The sequence below is a fragment of the Mizuhopecten yessoensis genome, unplaced genomic scaffold (assembly GCF_002113885.1).
Source record: "Mizuhopecten yessoensis strain PY_sf001 unplaced genomic scaffold, ASM211388v2 scaffold7987, whole genome shotgun sequence".
Lineage (NCBI taxonomy): Eukaryota > Metazoa > Mollusca > Bivalvia > Pectinida > Pectinidae > Mizuhopecten > Mizuhopecten yessoensis.
Genome location: NW_018407322.1, coordinates 1,049,928 through 1,076,088, shown reverse-complemented (window position 1 = coordinate 1,076,088; position 26,161 = coordinate 1,049,928). Strand labels below are relative to the sequence as shown.

At 35.4% G+C, this 26,161-nt stretch overlaps 1 protein-coding gene across 2 annotated transcripts in view; it reads left to right on the top strand.

Moving 5' to 3' along the window:
* The window catches only part of LOC110454636, a 37,118-nt gene extending 16,056 nt beyond the window's left edge, over positions 1 to 21,062 (top strand). The window contains exons 5-7 of one of the 2 annotated variants that reach the window (XM_021504257.1): positions 17,909 to 18,106; positions 19,389 to 19,483; positions 19,700 to 21,062. In XM_021504257.1, coding sequence (XP_021359932.1) covers positions 17,909 to 18,106; positions 19,389 to 19,483; positions 19,700 to 19,779 — 373 coding nt within the window. In that variant the 3' untranslated portion in view covers positions 19,780 to 21,062. The remainder of the gene's footprint in view (positions 1 to 17,908; positions 18,107 to 19,388; positions 19,484 to 19,699) is intronic. The other variant, XM_021504256.1, reaches the window with a different exon arrangement.
* The last annotated feature ends 5,099 nt before the right edge of the window (positions 21,063 to 26,161 follow it).

Genomic DNA, 26,161 nt, shown 5'->3' with positions numbered 1-26,161 from the left:
TAACGTCTTAGGTTTCATAAGACAGAATGAAGATCAGAATTACAGAACACAAAAAAAGATAACGAAGGAAGGTTACTATCATGTATACTAAAAACAGAAAGAAAACACATTAAACTCACCAATATCTATGCACCAAATAAAGGAAACGAAAGGAAATGTTTTTTAGAGCACTATCCACACATATTATATATGAACCAGACATAGACAACATAATTTCAGGAGATTTTAACTGTGTTATAGATAGTACGAAAGATAGAATTCCAGTTCAAAACAAACATGACACTGGACACACAGAGTTACATGCACAATTTACAAAATACACCATTGAAGATATATGGAGGAGACGCAATCAAAATTATAAACAAAATTCATTCGAAAGAGGGCTCGCAAAATCTAGAATAGATAATATTTTAACCGTTATAAACCTAGAATCCCAAATAACAGATGTAAAAATTAAACACTGTCCATACAGTGATAATAATTGTCTATCAATAAGGATAATTTTACAAGAAATAGAAAGAGGTCAAGGATTATGGAAAATTAGCCATAAAATTATTGAGAGTGAAATATTTAGTGATAGCCTACAATCATGTTGGGTGAATTGGAAAAATGAAAAACATCGGTATGATATTTATGAATGGTGGGAAATAATAAACGTTAAAGTAAAAGGGCTAGCGATGGAAGTTGGAAAGAAACTGAATATTAATGAAAAACAAATTAAGGCAATGGAAAGTAAACTTGAAATATTAACTGAAAGTACTTTGAATGATACATCAAGTATTGACAGGATGAATAACCTGAAACTGACAATTAAACAAGCCTATAACAATAAAACAGATGCTGAACGAATACGATCTAGAATACAAGTCTTTGAAAAATCAACAAAATATTTCTTTAATCTAGAGAAATTCAATGCAGAAAATAAACAATGGTTTCGAATAAAAAAGGAAGATGGTAATTATAAAACAGGGATAACCAATATATCAAGTGAACAGAAGAAATTCTACTTTTTAAAACTGAGGGATGGGAGGAGGAAAGTGCTAATTACTTATCACAATTTATGGAAACTAAACTAACTGCAGAAGAAAGTAGAAATATGGACAGGCCAATAACTGATACAGATTTTTTTTGAAGCAATATCTAAATTAAATAACAACAAGTCTCCAGGGGAAGATGGAATTATTGCAGAATTTTATAAAAAGTACTGGTGGCTAATTAAAGAAGAAATTATAGAACTTATTAATAAACTAACAAACTCACAGACTAAAGGGATCATTACACTAATATACAAAAAAGGAGAAAGAGAAGAAATTAAAAATTGGCGACCAATAACACTACTGAACACTGACTACAAAATAATTGCCAAAGTTTTAGCTAGCAGGCTTCAAAAAAATCTATGTAAATTAATTCATACAGATCAGAAAGGCTTTGTACCAGTGCGTAAAATTATGGATGCAAATAGACAAATTCAAGATATTATAGACTATTGTGAATTAGAAAATCAGGGAGGCTCTATAATTGTTTTGGACCAACAGAATGGAATGGGGGTGGGTTTTGAAATGCTTGAAAGACTTCAATTTTGGCAAACAATTTTGTGAGTGGGTGAAAATGCTACTAAAAGATTCAAAAACTTGTATTCATCCAAACGGATTTGCTTCATGTTTTTTCAACATTTCTAGATCAGCGAGACAGGGATGCCCGATAGCCCCGATGTTATATATACTTCAAGCGGAATCATTAGCATGTGCAATAAGAGTAAACCATGACATTAAAGGAATTAAACTACCAAGTAATACTAACCAAAAAGAGACAAAATTGAACATGTTTGCAGATGACACACAATAATTTAACAGAACAGAAGAGTCAAAAACTAAGGCATTTGAACTACTTACAATTTATGAAAAAGCATCAGGGTCAAAAATTAACTACGATAAGACAGAAGCCATTAATTAGGTCCTTGGAAACACAAAAAAACAACATTATTTAATAAAATAAAGTTGACACAGTCATCAGTAAAAACATTAAGAACTTATTATGGACACATAGTTGATAATGATAAAATATGTCGGGAATTTTTTTGGAAGATACAGAACAGCTTGCAGGTGTGGAAAACTAGAAATCTGACTATAAGTGGAAGAATTCTTGTAATAAAATCATTAGTATTATCAGTAATACGATTTGAAATAGAAGCCAGGGGAATACCATTTACTTATATGAAACAAATAAATACACCGATCTTGAATTACATATGGGGTACAAAAAATAACCAAATAGAGAGGAACGCAGTTTGCAATGATACGAACAAAGGAGGAATGAGGATGGTATACATAGAAACTTTCATAGGTCTATACCAAATACATTAATACAATGTATAAAATTATACACTCAACACTACAGAGCTGGAATTGTATAGGTAGATTTTACATACAACAGTTTGACAACAAAAATAACATGCATAACTATTTATGTAAATGTTCAGACCTAAGTGGGCTAGACCTTACAATTTTTACAGAAATTGCTCTATTCGCTTGGGCCAAACTACAAGCAAAAATGCCAAATCTCACACTGTCACAAATTCTTAACCAGAAATTACTAGGCAATATTAACATACAGTTTAACAGAAAGCCCTTACTTTACTGTCTTTTGCAAAAAGTGGAATTCACAAAATTAAGGACATATGGAACAGTACACATAATAAATTCATAGATAGTAATTCATTGTTAACTAAACTGACCCACAAACAAAACTGGATAGATTCTCTTAATACTTAAACAACAAACATTAACAGCCAACAAAACAATAGAGTTTTTATTAAAGAGGATTTAAGTTTAGGATATTTAAAAGATGGTACATTTCCAACAACAAAACCCAGGCAATTGAAAGAGTACACAGTCTAAAGAATCTTGACACCAAATGCAAAACCTAAATAAGAAGAAAAATGGGACATTCATTTTCAAAAGGAATTTGAATGATATCTTAGTTTGGATCAAGTACACAATATAGCAATTCCCTTAAAAACGAAAGAGTTTTAATGGAAATGCTTTCACAGAATTATATACAAAGAACAAAAACTCTAACAAATGAACCAGTCTAATGGCAAATGCCATTTGTGTAGCAGAGAAATAGAAACATTAGACCACCTATTTTATCACTGTGACTTTACAAAAGAATTGATGCAACTGATGGTCGTATATATGTAATTTAACAAAAAAACACAAAAAAGTATAAATTGAGTGACAGGTACATTATGTATGGCGAACGAAAACCCTCCTACGTTGAGGGCACTCATTGTTCGGGGATTGAACCCAGGGCCTTTCCAGCCTGGCAATCCCGTCCTAACTATTGCTGAAGAATTAAAACAATTGAAAAAAATACACTTTTCACCTAGGGATGCATCCTACCAATTTTCTGAGCTTTAGGAATTTGAAAAATAAAAACTGTAAACCCTAAAAAGCATAATCTCCTATAATTGAACACAGACACAACACTGAAATCTACTGAAATTACAATGCACACTTTGTGATTAAATAATTTTCTGAATTTACTGACACATGTGGATTAAAAATGTCAAGGCTACAATCAATCAAATTGACACTTTCAAAGGACGTTTCTAACACCTTCGTATGGGGGGACAAAATGACAATGATATGAATTTATAGGAATTTGAAAATATAGGAATCTCCAAAACTATAGGTATATGATCTTGACACCCTGTGAATGTCTTCTCTGTGAAACAGCAAAACAAGGATAAACCAATAACAAATATTATCAGTGTATAATTAATTATAAGTAACTTACAGAATGGTTTACCTTAAGCTTGTCTAGAAGGGTCGCAATGTAGTGGTATGTTTACAATGTACAAGTGGTGTAGTCTGTAAATCAGTTACCAGCACATGAATTGGTCATGTGTTCATGTCCTATCTATGAAATATCATAGTTAAAGGTCTATATCATTAAAATCCTCAAATGGCAGGTTTTTAGGAAAATATATACAAGTTTATGGGATCATCAATAAAACCAGTACCTGTATGTCAGATAACATTTTCCATAAGGGCCTCAATAGTTGCACATCTACACAGCATCCAAGAAAAACATAGGTAGTGGTAATCAGATCCTTGCATATGACTTTCCCCCTTTTCTTGCACATATACATGCACTCTGTAAGAAAAAGAAATAGGAACTGACTATAACAGAAAATAAATATCATTACCTCATTTCGGACTGTACAGATTTTCAGTAAAATACAGGAAATATTTCATTTTCTACAACTATATTATACACCATTGAATAACAATACTATACTACATATCTAGACGATAATTATAATGAAACAAATTTAAGTGTTGATCACTGATATTGATATTTTGGTTGGAAATGTTAAAATGCAGTAAAGTTATTTAAGGCATTTATGATCATATTTATTTCCCACATTTTTAAGATATATAAATAAGCCTCCTGATTACCCGAGGTTTTTTATAACTACTTAGAAATAACAAATATTATCAAATAATACTGCTTGCTCTTCTTCGGAGTCTTTTCTACAAAGAGAGCTGTACATGTACTCTGTGACATGCTACATTTTGTAGGCTAAATTGTGATGTGGACATACATGAATATGTAGTAATACAGCAAAACGCATGCCATGATACCCTTTAAATTGAAAAAGTGTTAATGAAGTGCTGATATCTCCTACCCATCTAATAAATCCGTTACATATATATGATTTAAATCATATCAGCACTACAAACCATTCGGAAAAGTTAGATAAGTACTGGTGCAGTAAACATATTTCTTGCATACTAGACCGACATATCCGCATTTCCGGCGGTGCTGGAAAATTCTATCCGACCTACGGTTCTAGATCGCTTACACGCGCAGACTTGCGGGGGAATTATAGTGACCTTTCGGGGTCACGCTATTGTTCGTAACGTAATTTTATGACGTTTTACGGGTCAGTCAGGATCATAGACGTCACTAACAATTGCCATCCGGGCTCATATGCAAATGAAAATGTGCGGACAGTTTCAACTTTACTAGAAGAGCAGCTGTTTTTACGGGTTTTAGGTAATAAGGAAAAAATAGAATCTATCCCTGATATGAGGTAAGGATAAGGTTATTCAAACACTCGGGATAAAATTTTGAGCAAAGCCTTGGGTCTCCTGCTCAATATTTTATCCCTTGGTTTAGATTAACATTATCCATACCATACATCAGGGATGGATTCTATTAATACAATATTTTATGAAGCATTTACCAGCTATAAATCAATGAATTGCACAGAAAAAGATCTGTAGTCTTCCAGAAGATAATCTGCTTGACATGGCTCATCATCTTCCTCATACATGACATAAACTGCCGCAGAATCACCATTTTTCCCAGACAAAGAACATTTGACAGTTCAATTGTACCATACTTTCTTTTGGCCGTCTATCCACTCATGTGAAATCCGCCTCCTAATAAATGTAATCTTTTGATTTCGCTTGGATCTACTTGATCTACAAACGCAATTTTTAATATATAAATATAAATGTATTTGTTTTTCAAAATAATGACTTACTAAATGTGAATGTATTTTTATATAACAAACGGTCTAATGGGCCTGAACGGCACAAATGAAAACCTGGAAATATGATCAACACATAGTCAGGACCATGACATGAATATGTGAACCAAGTTCAGAACAATAGACACCATTGAACAGCTACATAACACCCGTATCATAAACATGTGTGTTATATATCCTAGGATCATGGCCATGACACTATGTTAACAATATGCTATGGCCCAGACACACTTTGTAGATGTCACTGATTCACGACCTTGGAGATATGACCTTGTGGTAAAGTTTGTGACACACCCTTGGTCATGGGAAACAATTCTGTGAAGTATGATAAGAATCCAAGCAAGGAGTGCATAGATATTGTGGACAATGCCATTTAATAATATGCAACAAATATATGTGAGCCTATCAAAATGTGCCTACTAAAACTTAGAAGTCATTTGAAGAATAAGTTGACACACAGACAATCGACACCACACCATGGCATAAGCTTAAACTTAATCCTTCAGACCATGTCCCTAAAATCTGAATCATAAGAATTTTACTATAGAAATACAATTTAGATTAACATGATCAATACCTTGTGGAAGTAGTGTCTACCGAGTCTGATGATAGGGCGCATGTATATGTAGAGGTAGAGGCTTGCAGGGCTTTCTTCTGATGTGACTGAAATAATGGACTTTCCGGTGTTACAACAGCAGGTGTATTTTCACGTGTAATGGTGGGTGTTATCCGTTTTCTGACCACTTTTTCTTCACAAACTGAAAAGATACACATACAGTGAAAGTTAGATGTTGCATCACCAATTTTCAATGTAATTGTGAAATCTGTCTATTATCTGACCACTGACTTCTCTGATATTCATTCTACATGTAATCCGACAGGATCGACACATCTTATTTTACCAAAAGTTACACACAGGTACATTATACACAGTAAATAGTAGATATATATATATATATATATGCATGTATATATAATAAAAAAAAAAAGTATTAAATGTCCAAGTTCAAATTCAAGTTCTTTGTTACTTTAAGTCGATTATAACATATTTACAAAACAATACAGAGACAACATACAANACACACACACACACACACACACACACACACACACACACACACACACACACCGTGGAGAGTGAACACTAACCAGCAATCATCTCAGATCTCCTTTTGTTTGCTTGTATTAAAAATTTGCCAAGGTTTCGAATGTCGGATACATTCTCACAAGTAAGTAGTTGAATTAATGTATACATGCTTGTATGTCTTGCATAACATATCTTAATTAGTTTCAACCTTATATCAATATAGCAAGGACATTTTAAAATGAAATGAAACTTATCCTCGACATCATTCAGGTCACATACTGTACACAGTCTGTTTTGTCTTTCTGTTCGATTATATCTGCCACACTCAATATTTAACTTATATGCAGTCATTCGAATTTTACATATTTGTTTTAAATAATTTATATTAACAGGTTTTGATAAATAATACTGGTGACCAAAATTACACACATATTGATACAATGCTCCTTTAAGAGAAGATTGATTATTTTCAAAACATTCTTGTCTGAATATGTCACAAAGACGTTCTTTTATAATATGAAAATTGGGTTATTTTATTGTATATATTATAAAAGGGTTTTTTTCTTGGATATTTTTGTAAGAAAGATAATTTTGTAGGAAAATGGAATACCTTTCTTAGATATTTTGGTAGAGAAAAAGGAATACCTTTCTTGGATATTTTTGTAGAGAAAAAGGAATACCTTTCTTGGCTATTTTTGTAGAAAATAAAGGACAAAATATTGTTAGCGATATATATTGTAAACCTACAGATTCTCATAATTATTTGGATTTCTTTTCAAATCATGCTTAACACACTAAGCTTAACATTCCATATGGTTTAGCATCGAAATTAGTCACGGTTGTTAGCGATTAAAAAATATTAGAAAATAGATTGGACGATTTGAAACTTTATCTTAAAAGCAAACGTTATCCTGCTGAAGTGGTACTAAACGCCGTACAAAGAGCTAAAGAGAAAGGCCCTGTCAATGTTAATTTAGAAAGAGCTAACACCAAAGATGCTGATATCATACCATTTTTTACTACTTACAATCCAAATACTTGTAATATGTTTCCTGTCGTTAAACATTTTGTAAATTTTATGAAAAACAGTGAGAACATGAAGTGTCTTTTTGATAAGAGGAAGATTAAAAACTATAAAAGACAACCTAAAGACTTGAAACGTTTACTATGCACATCCAAAGGACTATATGCACTAAGGGATGTTTTTGGCCCCACGCCTTATTCCCTTTATACTTATACCAATGGAAAGTGCAAATAAAGACCTAACAAATTCTGTAAAACGTAAAATGTTTATTTGTGTTTGTCGCTTAGCAACAGGCCATAGCAACGGACCATAGTAACATATTCAACTCTGGTTTAAAAAGACGACATTTGATGTTAAAATTTACATTTTGAACTCAAAATTACATGTTCCTATTACAGCTCTAATATTTATTATCTTAGACTAACAGTTTCTTTTTATTTATTCAGAAGAAAAGAAAAATATAATGATTTTGACCATAGCAACAAGCAGCTTTGCATAGAAACTGACATTATGTACTGCTATTTTACATACAAATCACTACAATATACACATATTTAATATATACATTCATTTTCATTTTCATCCAGAAAGTTTACTATATATTGTGTGAGTTCCATTTGATATAAAAATATGTGTGAATTATTTATCACAGGAAAGAACAAATCCGGATAAACTCGTCGCGTCGACTATTATAGTCATCCCTCATTTGCGTTTCGGACGAGGTTCGACATTTGGGATATTTTTTCAATCTTTAGATATGAGCGCAGTTGTGCTCCAAAACGAAACTTAAGGAGTCGATATGTTTTCCACAAAGAAAGTCAATGCTAAAATATCTTTGTGGAGCAAAACTGCGCTTCTACTTAATTTTGATGTCGCACACGTATATTTCGGTTGTTTTCGCAAAAATCTCGTACGTGGGCCTAATTAAACCACCCCGATTTTATATTCATGTCAATATAATTAAAATCAAAGGTTTTTCCAGAACTATCATGCATCTTTATTATAATTTCAAATCATAAAAATGTCAAATTTGTAAAATCATGAATGTCAGAATATTGGGGCAGATAACGGGGCATACTGCATTTGATCCTTTGATTTGAATACCACAAATGTTGTCACTGGTGTAAAAAAAAATGTAAGAAACCAAGGTGTGGTACATGTAAGATTATCATTGAATGTAAAGACTACGTTTTTGCAAATGGTTCCAATAAAGAAATTAGATCAAACATTAACTATAATTCTAAGAATGTTATTTACTCTTTAATATGTAAACAATGTGGTGAATTTTGTATCGGACGGAACGGATGTGAATTAAGAATACAAACGAATGTACATAGACAACAAATGAAGGACATTATGCACTAAGATTTTTAAAAGGGCCTGTTTCCAGTAATGTTAATTCTCCATAGGAGCCTGCCCCCGTATAATTTCTTATCTAGCTCAACTACTGTCTTTTTCTTTTCCGAAGAATAATTTTACACCTTTCCGACACCCAGATTTCATAATTTCAGTGAAAATGTATTTTTATAAAGTTGTCAATTTCAGCATCAAAGACATAAGTTCGTAAATAAAAGAAGGTTATCTCGACATTGTAATTCGCAACATAGTATAAATTTCTTTTGATAAATATTTCCAGAACATTGTGTTTATTCATAAAACATAAAAAAAAAAATTCTCGGATGAAAATGCACTTGCAGAGACACAATTATGAAGAAAAATGCCATAAAATTGCAATTTTCTCCCGTTATATAGTTTTGGATGCAAATTTCCATCAGAAAATCGGATAGAGCTTTACTTGTTTCATATGTGTACCAAAAATCAGCTAATTCCATGTGGTGGAACGTTCTCATATCGCCGCCTGAATGTGGTTGTAAATTGAAAGAAAAGGGGAAATGAGTAACAACCTTGTCTGAAACCCTATTATATAGCTTATTATATACAAACTTTTATATTGAATATCAGAGCGGATATTTTCATGACAGTTTTATGATGTGTAACGACTAAATAAACAGTATCGATATAAAGATTTACACTGAGGACACCCTGATACATGAATACTGTTCTATCTCAAGTTGTCCTCTTCTGAATTTTCTGATCGTGTGGCCTTGTACATTTATCCGTATCTTCTTGTCTTTGTCTATACGTTTACGGAATCATTGACTCGACGCTAGCTATTCTTGTCTCACTTTCCTTGTTTTATTGTCCCATCTCCAAAGCGTTGTGGCTCTGTCAGGGTTGGGACCCTGACTTGTCTCACTTTCTTTGTGCCTGCCGACCACGCCACATCGAATAGATAGATTATCCATATGAAATACTTTATTTTGTTCTAAGTAATCAATCAATTCTGCGCTTCTTGGAGGTATTGAATGTGATTTATTATATTGTCTTGTTATTTTGTGTAATTAGTTGTTCGTTATTTATCACACATTTTCGCATAATTGTACCAAACTACTAAGTATTAGCTGTTTACAGCAATCATCGGTGGCTTGCTATTTTGTTACTTTATCGACGCTTCATAAACCAATCGTTATTGTTTCAAGATGGAGGGTAAATGTGTTGGAGAAGGGTGTCAAGTATACTTCAAGAAACGTAGTGGCAATAAGAACAGAAGTGCACGCAATGTAAATAGTCCACAATATAAATGGCTCCTAGATACGCTGGTGCAACAAGGATTGATGTCAGCAAAGGAACAAGCACTTATTTGCCAGAAGTGCTACATGAAGTATCTTCGGAACAAAAATCAGCCTGAACCTGAACCCGAGCAGAACCAGGAAATAGAGGAAGAAGACGACTCCCCGTCCCATATCCTGCCGTTGCTGACCCTTCATGATCTTTTGAATGGATCATCTTCACACAAAAAATGCTGTCTCTGTCTTGTTACCTTTGCAAGAAATGGAACAAAATCATCAGTCTTACCAAAACGTGCAAGACATCACCTGATCTATTCACACAAACTGTGGTGTCCCACCTCATCCCGCGTCTGCTCCATTCACCTTATTGGTAACGACTTAGATCCGTCTACAGAGGTTGTCCTTGATGGTAGAGGTTCCTTGGAATCTCAGTTACCATCAAAATCGTCCGAAATCATTAATGACCTCCTAGAGGTGTCGCACGTCCTTTCACAGAACCAGTCTGCGTTTACAATAAGCTTTTCTTCTCTTGATGACTCGGCATGCATGGCCTGGACAGGTTGGTCCAAAGATCAGTTCCTCGAAATCCACTCGCACTGTTCCCCATATCTTTCATCTGGTATATATACCAAGACTACACACGATGCTCTATTACTGTTCTGGGTAAAACTGAAAACCGACATTTCCTGGAGTCAGTGTTCTTCTCTTTTTGGAATTTCCAAGTCAAGTGTGTCCAAAACTTTCCACTCCATAGTACAGGCATTAGACACATCGATAGTCCCACAATTTCTAGGTCCGGATCACTTGACAAGAGAACAGTTGCTCGGGCACAATACTGTCTTTTCAGAAGCATTTTTTGGAGATAAAGCCACTGCCATATTAGATGGCACCTATATTTATATCCAGAAAAGCTCCGACCACAAGCTCCAGAGAATGTCCTACTGTGGCCAGAAGAAGAGAAACTATCTCAAATTCATGAGCATCGCCTTACCAGATGGCTACATTCTGGACACAGTAGGACCATTCACTGGCAGCGAAAATGATGCTACAATTACAAAAAAAGTCATGGACAAGCTAGTTACTTGGCTACAACCAGACGACAACGTTGTCGTTGACCGAGGTTTTAGAGATGTCCTACCAGTTCTCGAAGCCTCTGGCCTCAATGCTAGCATGCCGTCATACCTGAAACCCGGTCAAAGTCAACATTCTGACGTCCAAGCAAATCTTGACAGAACTATCACCAAATCGAGGTGGATTGTGGAATCCTATCATGGTCGTCTGAAACACTGGACGTTCTTCCGAACGCAATTGGTGTCTAACAGCTTTATCAATGTCATCGAGGCTTTGCTTCGAACCGTCACAGCCTGTCTGAATGGTATTAGAGGACCGATCTACCAGAGATCTCCAGAGAGAGATGCCAAAGATAGGCTAATGGCTGAACGTATGAAGGACCGTTTGACAACACCGAATGGTTTAGCTCAGAGAGTCAAGACAGATCCGGATCTATCTAGACGGGCAAGGTCCGAGTTTGTCAAGATGGATGCATCTTCCGTACTGTTTCCCCGTCTCGATCTTGATTACTTGAGAACCATTACGTGTGGAACGTATCAGATATCTCTGGCTCCTGGTTACATCGCCGAACATTTAAGTGATGACGGAGACTATGAGGTGTGGCTTTACCAGCACTCCCCAGACCTTCTCCGATGTCAAATACATTCTCGACACAAAAGCCAAACGAAATATAACGTTTGGATACGGTTCACCGTTTCACCCGATGTTGAGGCCCCAATAAAGGACTACTACTGCCAGTGCCCAGTTGGAGAGAGAACGATGGGAATGTGTGCGCACATCTCCAGTATCTTGTACTACCTTGGGTATTACAGGACGCTGGAAAACCCTCGACCATTACAACCACAGGTAAAGAAATTCCGACAAAACTTGAAATAGTTTTCCATGCGGCAACGGAGTGCATATGTCGAAAGTATGTTTGGGGCTCGATATGAAAGATCCCCGTTACCATGTGACTAACCAAACTTATAAATATAGGTATTATACAATCGCCCGTAGCTATGAACACTCCCGTAAATGCGAAAACCAACCAAAATCATAAGGAACACGTTTTGTTTGTTGTTCTGTCTATTTGTCAGCCAATGTCTTCAACCACGGGGACTTGTGAAGTAGCCATCTTGGATTTTTTTTATGAAAAAGTGTTTCTCTCACTTTTTTTCATATCTGTGTACATATTCTCAACATACCGAGCAAATACTCTCGTTTTTTTGTTAATTATCTAAAGAAAGTCGAAAATCGGCAATTCAACCATAGGCTAATTCAACCCAACATTTGAAAATGTTCCACCACTTACATTTTGATGATTTTTCCTCTCATCAATAGCATATTACGTACTGTTTAATAGGATAAAATTGGTTTGCATCCAACGCCCATAAAAGGGTGTATTCTCTAAAAGACCACAGTTTTTGTGTCTAAAATGTTATCATCGAAAATGGCTTTTTTGAGATTGTTTCTTCCATAAAACAGCCAAATGGCGCGATGGAAACATGATTTTTTTGTCACAATCATGCCATGAATGTATTCTTTACGGTGACCATCATTTGATTAGATTTTCATTAATATTTTACATAACATGCACATTTTATCAACACTTAGACAGCTTCTGAAAGGAACAACTTTGAGGAGCCATAAAAAACAAACCAAGTGACCTAAATCTTTATACTTTATAGATTTGTGACCACAACGGCATGGGCAATGCACCACCAACAGGAAATTTGAATCAGAGAAGGGGCCGTTTTGGAAACCGGCCCTTTAGCAAACATATCCATCAATGTTCTAAAGATGATTTTTATGTGTTACCTATTTACAAACTGAATAGCGACATGTAGTTGCAAGAGAAATTAAAGAAAATATGTTTATAAAAGTTCTCAAACCCAGCTTGAATGCACAATGATTTTTGCAATGTATTTTATGTAGATGTTTTCTTTGTCCTGGTATTGTTTGTGACGTCACTATGCTTGTTTAGTGATGACGTCACTAAAATTGTTGACAATACAAATATTGATGACGTCATGAAACCAACGGTGATAAACAAACATCAATCCGTCAAGAAGCCCTAGAAGGCAGAAAGGCCTAGCGGACGATCTGAAAGATTTATGTTTTTATTCTATATATATATATTTAATTCCAACACAAGGACTTCTTAATGTTTTCTTTATATATATATATATATATATATATATATATAAAAGGTTATAGGATTGACATTTTCGCATTTAAATCTTATCAACATTTCGTAATGGTAGACTGGTGTTAGAATCCCAGGTGAGGGTTCGAATCCTGTTCGTGTCAAACCCCAAGATGTTAAAATTCGGCAGTCTTCTCATTCCATGCTAAGCACTTAACATTTCTTGATTGAAGAGGGATTGGTTAGTTTGGTGTCTTGATAATGTGTCTGAATGAATTATCATGTGAATGTGTATGCAGCGTGATATTTCAGTGAGACAGCACTACAAAATTCGTTTAAGTGAGCACTGTCACAAGCAGACACCATCTTGATATGACATACATTGATAAATCAGTTACTTAATAATATAAAGAGGTTTTAAACCCCAATAAACAAACTTATCAACATTTTCTTCATAACCTTACCCATGTTCCAGGTTCTCTAATTCCAGTTATTGTATCGTTCCTTGGTGAAGCTAGTTCAGGCAACAGTGCGCTGAAATAAAACGATTTCAATTGGGGTAGCATGGAATTGTTCCAAAATTCTTTATTCTATGAAATCCTTTCAATGTGAAGCTGATAATGATTTGTAATACGGACGATGAAGTCTGCCCATGTCAAATCAGCGACATTTAATTGCCCTTGAACTTGATAGTAGAATGGATGGCTTTGTTTAAGACGTAGATGGTTTAAGGGTCCAACATGTTCTAAACAAACGTTTTTCACTTGTTTCAGTTTTACAGCTTCATGTAGATTTATTGGCTTGGGTTGGAGCATTTTTTAATTTTCAACAGACCAACATTCCCATCATTCATAACTACTTTCCCATCTGGTCTGGCAGCGAGAAACTTATGCTCTTTGAATATCATTAAGCCACATCGCTCTGCACTGACATCTTCCTGGAGTTCTGCTTTCTTGGCGATGTACTCTTTCACAGTTATTGCTTCATCATTAAGTCCTTTTCTGGTGAAGACATTACCTTTCAAAGAGGAATAAAGGAGAGACTGCACCAATTTCTTCGATGGTAGTGACGGGTTCCGTTTTGCAATGGATAAACAAATTGATGCTGCAATCCTCTTCTTCCCCTCGTTCAATCAAACTACAGAATAGGACTGTTGTTTTGTCAGCTGCTAAATGGATTTTAATGTCTCAGAAGTCAAATAGATGTGTCTGTTCAAGAAGGTGTTTTTTTCCCCTCCAGCTCACCTACGGGAAGATCATGTCTGCTGTCCAATGCCTGTGGTCCATATTCTAACCTAGCCTTTTTCCATTTGCATTCTTTCCCACCTGATATTTTCTTTTCCATCTGCGGGCCTTTGATTCAGGTTTTGCTTTAGACGTTTTACTGGACATCAAGGTAGAATCCCTCTTCCCATATAGTTTACGAAATAAATATCCAGGTTCTGTTGAAGAAGTCTTCTTCCAAATAAGTGGAGACCATAATGGGCCAAGGTTTTTCCGTAAACACCCACCAAAACATCTTCGTAAACACCCACCAAAACATCTTGAATGCCATGACCCTCTATTGCAGCGGTTGTATAATTTGCCCCCGTCAAATTTGGCTCAAATAGCCATCCATGATTCAGCTAAATTTGTAGTGGAATTTCCTAACAGGCGGCTACTTGTCATAGCAACACGATCCAGAAGGATGTTAACATCTCTCAGCATCATAGAGTTAATGTCACACACAATGGTGTATGATTCTTCTCTTGATTCCTCCTGTGCGTCAGCAGATGTGCAATCTGCCCATACTGTTGAAATTTCCTCTATGATACCTGGTATAGAATCAACAAAAGAATCCTCACTGTTGCCTACCGTCTCTTTATCTGTTCTTGGTGTTGAGGTACATGTAGATGAATTGGATTGGGTAGATGTTTTTGCCCTGCAGAAATCTGAACACTTTTGATGATTGCCCAAAATATGAAAAATAGAGTTTCTGATTTCATGATCAAGCTGTTTCAATGCAGACTTCCTATCTTGTTTCTTTGATCGCAAACGAATCGCGCACCTTACTGCACTTGTGAGTCTAACTCTTACAGACTTTGTGAGGCCATGTTTGCCTTTGTACATTGGAACAGTGTCAACGAGTTTTTCCAAACTGCTTCGCAAACATTTACATACATGGTTGACACACTCTACCCTCTGTACATCTTTACCCAAACCTACAACATTTTCCTGGATCTTGGCAAATACTGATGAGTCCCCATCAGTGATAACTTTAGTATATCTTATCCCATGGAGTTTCTCTGCCTGCTGGAAACCTTCCAAAATTATGTCCGAATCCATAGCCTGTGAGCTGTCAGTCTAGTTCTTAAAGCATCTGTGTGGCCTGGCCTGTGTATGTGTTACCTCTGCGTGACTACAAATGTAGCAATCCCTGTTTCTCACACTGATGTGTAGCAGCTTACCCGTTTCTGCGACAATGATGACAGCCACTCCACCAAATGCATTATATGAATGCTTATGGGACCTTTTACTCCACCCACTATCGCACACAATAGTTATGCAAGGAACCACTTCATGGTAGTGACCCTTGTCCATGACAATCCGTCTCTCTTCTGCACCTGCAGTCAACAAATCATCTTGGATTGCTGGGTACCACATGTCCCTAATTTCCTGTTCTATTGTTGAAAATGTTTGCTGGGATAATCCGGGTGAATTTAACGTAGCCAAGGTCTCATTCAGGTGAGCCACTCCACCACCTGTTACCATACTTCCCCATACCGCTTTTATATTTACATCGTAATGGTTTGTGCGACCATTAGAAATTTGAGGGCTAGTATCCAACCTGAATTCTGCTTACAGCCCTGACACTCTGCCTCCAGTACATTAGCAAGACTAATTAAAAAGCGTCTTAATTTCAGTTAAAATGTTAATGGGAGTCTGGTCTTTAGCAACAATCTGCTTCAAGTGTTCCTATTTGGCAACATGCAACGCTATTTTAGTCATGTGCTGTTGTAATAAATTGAGCCTATAGGATTTTGATGACACACGGCTTATAACAAACTGAAATGGCTTATCAACTGACACACTCTTTACACTGTAAAACTGTTTATGTTTCAGAAACAATAACCTGCCCTTCGTTTTGTTCTTATTTTGTACCTGTTCAGAATTGAACACCGCGCAATATTCAATTTCAGATTCGAGTTGTCTGTTTTCATGTTCCGATTCGTTTTGCATTTATACATATATTTATGCTGATACACTCTTTTTCTCATAGTTGAATGCTTCCCTCCTGCCATTCCAAAATGCCTTTTCCACGGTAAATGGCCATTTTAAAGGGGTTTTGTGATAATTATCGTAATAATGATAAGTGAACGTCGAGTTCCTGTTGCCTATGGGTTGCTGTACTTGCCACGTTCTTGTCGATATATGTTTACATATTTACATTATCCGCGTATTATAATTCTAGGTCAAATAAACATAATAATAAAACCTTCCTATACTTACCTCATCTATAAAATTGGGTAAAAATTAATAATATTACATAAAACATATTTTCATGTAAGTACGGCATCTGTTGACGTGACACAGAAACGTATGGTGGACCTAGGAATAAAACACTCTTCCTGGCGATCTTTCTAGGCCGATCTCCCAATATTTAATGCACAGACATACTTATGGTGGTGGTTATTTAAAATGATACAACGATCGGATCTTGTTATGTACGTAAATCATACTTAAAAGAATTTAAAAACTTCTTAGTGAATGTCGGCCATTTTCCCTAATTTGAAGCAATGCCGGTTCAAATGAGGTCACATGTACAATAAGAGATAACATGTAAACAAACGCATTGCTCCTATCGTGTACTGTTGACCCGAAACAATATCGGAGCGTCATTAAGTCCGCTCATTACTCCCAATAAAAAGAGAAAATTGTTCCTCGTCAAAAGTCACATACATTTGGGTTTTCCTCCCAAAAAAAAGATTTGTGTGAACAATTCATGATAATATATCATACAAATCCTATGAGGTGTAATGTTAAGGTTTCTTGTGTTACTTTTTCCATAAATATATGACAATATTACATTTTATCACTGATTTTAGGCATACAGATTACCTATTAACATGACCCTTAAGAGAAAAGCGTTTAAAGGTATCTATTACTACATTATTCATTAAGTCATATTACAGGTGTAGGATTTAGTAAATAAAAATACAGTGTTCATATACTTCTTAGCTGTTATGTTACCATTCTTATAAGCAGCTTATAAGTCAGTTGCATTAACAAATGCATTAAGGTGCAACAAAATGCATATGCTAGTTGTCTATTTCAATCTAGTGTTCCTGTTACATAGGGTATCCGTGATCACGTTTTCAATTGCCATAACAAATGTTACAATGTTGTGCACCTCATAACTATGTCATCAGAACCAGAGTGTCGACTACATCATCGCCACAGTTAACACCGAATGAACAAGACCACCTCATACAAAACAAAATTGAAGAAACCGCTGAACAGCCTCTTCCAGAAGAGCGATTCCCCACAAGACATCAAAAAGGAGTTATCTTTCCTATACCATTCCCCAGAGAAGAGAAGGAGGGACTTTGGCCGGATGCTGACGATTGGTAAGAACATTTTGTAAATTGTTGCAAAGTGTATATCTATTTATTTTTATTTATTTAAAAAAAGCATTTTATTGACGTTTAATTTATGTATCATTTGGTTATGCATCCAGTAAAATGTCAATTTGAAAATTAAAAAATGGCATAAACTAATAACCAAGTCTAATTAATCAAACTACCAAGCTTCTGATTGTACCTCGAGGCACGGTAGTCTAGTTTTAGGACACCGGGCTCGTGACCGAAGGGTTGTGGGTTCGAGTCACGGCACGGCTTTGGTTGTATCTTTGAGCAAGATACTTTACTCCGCTTGTTCCAGTCTGCTCGGCTGTAAATGAGTACGTGGTTGGGCAGGGCTAGCATTTTGTATGCTCCCCAGTGAGTTGAGAAAGACATTGGCTGGTTGCAAAGGCCCTATAACCACGGATAATAATTTGTGAACCGCTTTGAGACGACCTACGAACTAGGTTGTGATAAAGCGGTATATAAGAACCTCGAGTTATTATTATTATTATTATTATTTACAACTTATATAGCATATAAAAATGTGTAATAGCCTTTATGTGTTACGTTCATCTCTCAAGATACAGGTGTTAGACTTCGTTGGTGGATATCCTAGTCTCCACACTTTGCCACAACCTTAATTACCCCAGTAATCTAAATATATCCACTTAACAAATTATGTTATTTGAAAATATACAGCTTCAACAGTTGATTAGACTAATTTGGATTCACAATGTTTGGGGCCCTGGCATCATCGATGAGTGCTAAAATTTCAAAACAGCTGTATGATGCAGTGGAACTCATTTTTTACGTACTAGATCCATTACCAAAACCTAAAGGTGCTATCACCTATTACTCTATATTTACATTTCCACTGCAAGTTCCTCTAAAAGATTTACCAGAAAAAAATCGCTTTCATAGAGCCATCAGCGTCATTTTGAAACATATCCTACCGGCTTGATTTACATTGAAACAAGCGTTGGAATCAAACATTTTGGTGACGTTAGACTGATCAACTAGTTTTGTTTGTGCTGACGATAAAGACACTTCAATATCGAATTAACGGGATTATCTTCATGAAGGTCAATAGTAACTAAATATTCATTATGTAAATATCAGGATTGAATGGTATTATTCAATATTCATGCCGGTATGAACGCAAATCCCTAGCGGGCTTCATGGAATATGTATGTAACCGATTTACGTTTATACAATGTAAATTTAAAAAAAAAAACTAAATCCTTGTGGATGTGTGTTACGTTTATCTTAAAATATATTTTTTTAGGAAGACAATTTGGACCTCTGTACCCATCACGATACTGGTGATAATACTATTGCTCTGCTGTATAGGCTGGACATGTTTCAGGAAAAAAACTAGAAGTAAGTACTCTGGCCTTCTTCGTGTTTGATTATCAGGTAAAACAGAAATAAGTTTCCATAACCCTAACAAACTTACAGACAAGAATGAAATCAATCCGGAACCAAAAATACAATTAAACAAACAGAAATACTGTAACTGCTTGTTATAATAGTTTGTGCTCACTATTTATTGCTAAAATCAGTATACCAGTCACGTTGTCACCATTTTTCTTTCAGAATTGTTCACGGATTGTCGCCATGTATTTAATTCCTCTATGCGTGAATTTGCGGGTCGACTTGGCATCAACGGTAACTAAGTGACGACGTCGTTGTGTGGTGCTTTGTTGGGATGCTCATCATACTATAACGTACAGAAAATATCCGTACCAATCTTTGGTGGAATTTTTTTCGGTGTTACTAGTTAGGGGAAGTTCTTTCATAGCAGATGACATTACACATATTTTGTTTCAAAAAAGCTTTAAAAAGATGTTATGATAGATAAACAGACATGAATTTCTGAACGATTTTGTTTTATCGTAATTTCTCGAAACCAACCCAATTTGATCATTCTTGGATTAAATATTAAGCTTTACTTTACAACAAATATGAATCAATTTCTATCAAGTTATACTAATACCTGTAATTGGCTCGCAGTGACCCGAATGTGGTAGGAAACCAAAAATCTAGAGAAACCCACTTAGTTGGACATATGACCACACATCTTTTCCAGTCGGACCGGGGTATCGAACTCCAGGGTAACCTGAAAAAGTGACCCGCGTAGAAAACCTACCCGGGGTCCAAATTCCAGGTCAATATTATTATAATTCAATTTTCATGAACAGCACGATTTACAATATATATAAAACAATACTTTGATGAAAAGTAACACTTTATACTGAGAACCACACCTAGACAAAGACTATTCACCACACACACATGAACCACACATTAATGCTACACACACACATTGAAAGAAGGAAGTGTTACACATAATATATGTTTTTCAAAACATTTCACTTGTCCCTCTTAAATACTATTACGGTGTTGGCCTGTCCATACATTCACCAACCACCAACTGAAGTATTTTCTATTGACAACAATTATCATTACTATTTGTCAGCACCAGTTAAGTATTTCTTATTTCTTAATAGAATATAATGTGCAGCACACATATATTATTCTTTCTCTCTATATATACATATATATATTACACGGTACACACAAAAAAAAAACACAACGGGGAAGAGAGGGGAGGGTCAGAGATGAATGCATAGAATAATTTGCGATTGAAGATTATTAGAAGTGTTCGTATCCCTTCAGTTTTATGAATAGGGAAGAATCTGAATCTCACAGGAGAAGCCATTTTTCAGTTTTTGTATTTCTGCTTTATATTTAATTTCTTCATGTTTAGCAAGCAAGATAGTCTGTGATTTAAGTTCGAATTGTGTGTAATTATTCAGACTGATAATATTGAACTCACAATCTAGACATTTCATCTTAAATATGTACTGTTTAATGATTAGCAAGTTTATGTGATACAGTGATTGTAACCTGATTATTAATGCGTTGAAGGTAGTGTTTCACGTATCCCTTGTTTTATGAATAGGGAAGAATCTGAATCCCACAGGAGAAGTTATGGTTCGCATCTATCAGTCAAGCAGCAAGCTATGTAATAGCACAATAGGTACGTTTTCCTTGGCGTCGTAGAAACGTCAGTTCCCGCCGCCATATTTGTTTTGGAAAACTAATCCGTTGATACCCCTCGCTATTTATGTATCAACCTTGAAATTCCGATTCGCTGGCAAACTTTTGCCAGCGCGCCTCTGATTGGTTCATCTAAAGGTCACTTGAACGTGACCCTGACTGTGGCACATTCAGATGGTTATTCTTTATAATTCAATTTCAATTTAAAAGACAGAAAACACTTTAAAGTATACGGTGGCTGTTTTAGTACACACATTTTTTTTATTTAAGTCGAGCGCTCGACTTACTATCTCGAGCTCTCGACTTACAATCTGGAGCGCTCGAATTAACTATCTCGAGCGCTCGAATTAACTATCTCGAGCGCTCGAATTAACTATCTCGAGCGCTCAACTTAACTATCTCGAGCGCTCGACTTAATATGACATAATCATAACACCCCATAGTCAAACGTATATGAAAGTTATCAATGTCTTATGATACGACGCATATTTTCTTTAGCTGTAATCCCCTTTCGATATGGACCGAAGCACAATACTAATCACCAAATAAGTGTAGTTATGATGTATAAGTTGCATGTAAAAATGTGTCCATGTTCCTTTAGAGTGTATCGTTTTAATGAAAAGCTGCCTTTCAAGGTTCTATTTTGATTTGTGGTAATCTCAGTAAGACGCAATACACACCTTATGCTCGTGGTGTTACAGTGCCTCAAAGGCACATATACGAATGTTTATATACACATGTTTCTTTTGGTAATTTATTCTTATTGTTACTGTTTTAGTGTATGTGATATCTGAAAAACTCAAATTGCTATAATTTGTGAATAGATAGATGAAAAACGACAAAGTGAATATTATGAAAGCAATATGACCAGAAAAATACGTCATGATGCAAAGTTATAGAAAGTTCCAATATGGCAGCTGCCGAAATTAGTTTGATTTATGATATTTTTCCATTCTGTATTTCTTTCGTTGTTTTTCACTGACAAATCAGGTTGCTGTGCAATGATATTTGTTTTAACTTGTCAGCCAATGATTGCCAAAACACTTCATGTAGTGGATTATATTACATCACGTAGAACATAATCAATATCGCCGTAACCCATGCACTGAATATTTGTCAGTAAAGGTACAGTGATGCAGCATAAGAATTATAGTTTCAAAAATATTAGCAAGCAGTCGTAAAACTGGTCGTCTATTGACGTTCCTGGTGCAATAATATAGAATGTTCAGAAAAAAAATCGTTTGGTGATGTCAAAAGGTACTAAGTAAGTACTGAGCACATTTTTGTAACGTTCGATTTCGAAAACTGATGGTTATGCGAATAATCATTTCAGTTGATTTAATTGTCACATGACAGAATGAAAAATAAACGTTTACCTTTCATAATAGAGGTTACATACACAACCTTTGAATATTTGTAGAGTAGTTGTAATGACTTGACTTGATTGGTACAGAATGATGTTAATATTACAGAAACTGGCGTAATTTTAATAACGTTTTTACTAAAATGAGCGTGGTGATGAGATTATATATGTTATATCAACGAACTATTTGAATGTAACAAAATGGTCATGATCTGTAAGTTTACCGTATCCCGCCCCATGTCCAAGCCCTACTTTGCACAAGATGTATGGATCGGATCTGGAGGAACATTTTGTAAAACGGAAGGTCAATATATTGTCAACAAGTTGACTAATTTCAAAAATGTGTAAGGACATGTATTTCTCGCACCTCAGACAGAGATATCCTACGTCATACCCCATGCTAGGTTTTTCTATCTCGTCCGATCTGTCTTGTACCTTTACCTGACATTTCGCGGAATTTATACACTACAATGTATTCATCCGCGCATTAACTGCTTGAAATTGTCAATTTGCATTATAAATGTTCGTTTTGTCGTTATATGTATATTTTTGATGTTGTTAGATATTTTGATGTTATAGATAAAATATAATCTACACTGTGAAATACGTTGTAGTCTATGTAAGGACGGACTATACTTTTACGCGGAAGCATTCAAATGTAGCTTTAGTAGTGAAGAGGTCATTATCATTTGAGGTCCAAGGCCGGATACTTGTATTTTTTAGCAAAATTGGATAGTTCTTTTCGGACTAAAAGGTGCGAGAAAAAAATAAATTACCTGTAACTGAGCGAGGTCGGGTTATCTCAGTCACGGGCTTAGAGTATGTAACATCCCAACCTCGGCTTACGCCTCGGTTGGGATTTGTTACAGAATCTTAACCCTCGACTGAGATAACCCGATCTCGCTCAGTTACAGGTAAAAGATTTTATTAGTCATACAGGGGACAAAAAAAATCCTTTCTGTATGTGCTACCTTTGTGAAAAAAATTGTAATAAAAGTAAAAGGATCAAACACAGCTTTTGCAACTTATTCTCTCCCATTTGCTCGATCAAATCACAGATACTTAAAATCATGTATTGACCTCGTTACATTGAGTCCGTATAAATGTTTGTATCGCTACATAATATGAAGACATGGCTGTGTCAACAACTTCTTCAACAAAAGTGGATTGTGACATTTGACCCAATTTATTGCGCAAAACATACATATTTCTGAAATAAACTGATCATTGTTTTGTAAGAGAAGTTTTGAGTCCTTTATTATATCATTTGCTGTAAACCTCCGATATTTTATCTTCAAAAGATAGTCTACCGTATTTAACGGCCACCAACTGCTAGAGTCATGACATTTTTGTCAGGTAGGTAAATGTGTTATTTCAATACTCATTTTGAAACAAAACTAAATGTTTATATGTGAAAGCGTGTTTTTGCGTTTATTGCATGACATGTGTCCTGAGTCGCTTTGATTTTCAGAAAATACTTGAACAATTACCGTAAATCTCACTGTCTTTGGTCAAAATGTTTAGAAAATCAAAGCCGTTCAGGACAGACATTTTGCAATGTAATGTATGATCAGAAATAATTTCACATCATCACTATGAGCTCTTTCCGAATTTTATTTCATGTATTTCCGTGGCGATAATGTCGGAATTGATGCTGATGACTTTTTTTCCAGTTAAGTATCAATAAGATGCAGAGCTCTACACCTAACAATACAGAACACGTTTGATCACACTCAGTTAAGAGAAACACAATCTCAACTATGTGAGCTTCTAGCTTCTACTTTGACTCGGTGACCTTGGCCTTCGATCCAATGATTTCTGGTTTGATTCTAAACAACTTTACTTCAGAATGTTAGACTGACCACTAGCATTGTTTCATCACTCTCAAAATATACATATGTCCATTTTCACCTACATCGGACAATGTGAAAGATTGACTGTTTCAGAAGCTTCAGTTCTTTTGCCATGGTAACAGTTGATAAGTTATATTATTGGTCGCCATGGTAAACATTTACCAGCCAAGATTGGTAGAGTAGAACAAAAAAATGAACACGTACGTAAGTACAAATTATCAACTTTATATAGTGTCATAATTAAATTACATTAAAAGTAACACTTAAAATTTAATATAACCCAGAATAACCAGAGGATTTTCAACTTTTTGTAACTGACTCTTTTACTTTGATAGATTATTGCGCAACGTTACTGTACATTGTGTTAAGAGATAATATTTAAAATGGGCCAATGGAAATGCTTGTTTAAACATAAAAGTATTAGACGATACAGATCTATACAAGCAATATCTACAACACCTATTCGTTTCAATGATCAGCGAAATAATACAGATGAGAGAAAGTAGTACATTGGACATATGAAGACCTACGAAAGTTATCCTGCTGACACAAAACAGGTGTTTGAAGTTGAACATCTAATTCCATTAGAAAAAATATTAATATATTTTCACAACTATGCTAAATTGAAGCAGCGATAAAGCGTAATACATGTATGTGTCACGCCAATAAACATGCAGATTATTTAACTTGACATGAATGTTACATGTTGGACAGGTCATAGGGCATTCAAACAAGATGGACGTGTTTCAACATCGCTCCGACAATAAGGACTATAAATGAATATATATGTGTTTTCAAGGACAGTGAGATGTACTTGAGATGAACACATCTAAAGCGTAGTATTTGGCGACCCAAGCAGTGAGTAAAATACCGAAAAAAAACTTCATATTACTCCAACAAAGAATGTTTTAATTTTGACTTTGTGTACGTATACGGATATATTGCCCGTGCGTGACGGAGTAGTCACAGCGTTATAAAACACGAGTAAGCATGCCAGCAGGAACCAACCTAGATAAAAAAAACGTAAAAATATTTCAACGTCTAGTTCGGACAGGAGCTTTGAAGAAAAAAACCATTTGAAAGACGGTAAAATAGGTTCAAAAATACTTTCGAAAAAGTCAAAGTTCGCACAAACGACGATTCCCGCCATTACAATGGAGGCCCAACTAAAGCTAATGAATGAGGAATTTAAGAAAAATATGTCGCTTATACAACAAGTGGGCTCTATTGACCAAAAACTGTCTACTTTAGTGACAAAAGAAGAAATGAAGACAAATTTTGACAAAATGGCGACAAAGAAAGATTTAGCACAGGCCATAGAGACAGTCAAGGACGAAATCATGGAGAAAATGGCGGAACGTATAGATCAACTTGAATCAAAGGTTTTCGACTTAGAGGGGAAAAACGAAGAAATGCACAACAGAATAATACAACTAGAAAAGAGAGTAGACGGGACGGAAAGCGACATCGGAGAGGTGGGATACATTGCAGAAAAAACGAACCACGACATAAATGAACTGGAGCAGTATACGAGAAAATCCAGCATCCGGATATTTGGATTAGAGGATCACGAAACAGAACGGATGGAAAACACGTGTTCAAAAGTGGTAAAATTTCTAGCAGATAAGGTGAAAATGGACGTCACGGACAAAGATATAGATATTGCCCATCGCATCGGAATATTCAGGAACACTCAAAGTAGACCGGTGATTGTTAAATTCATGTGTAGACGAAAGAAAATCGAAAGTGTGGAGAAAAGGAAAAACCTCAGAGGCTCAA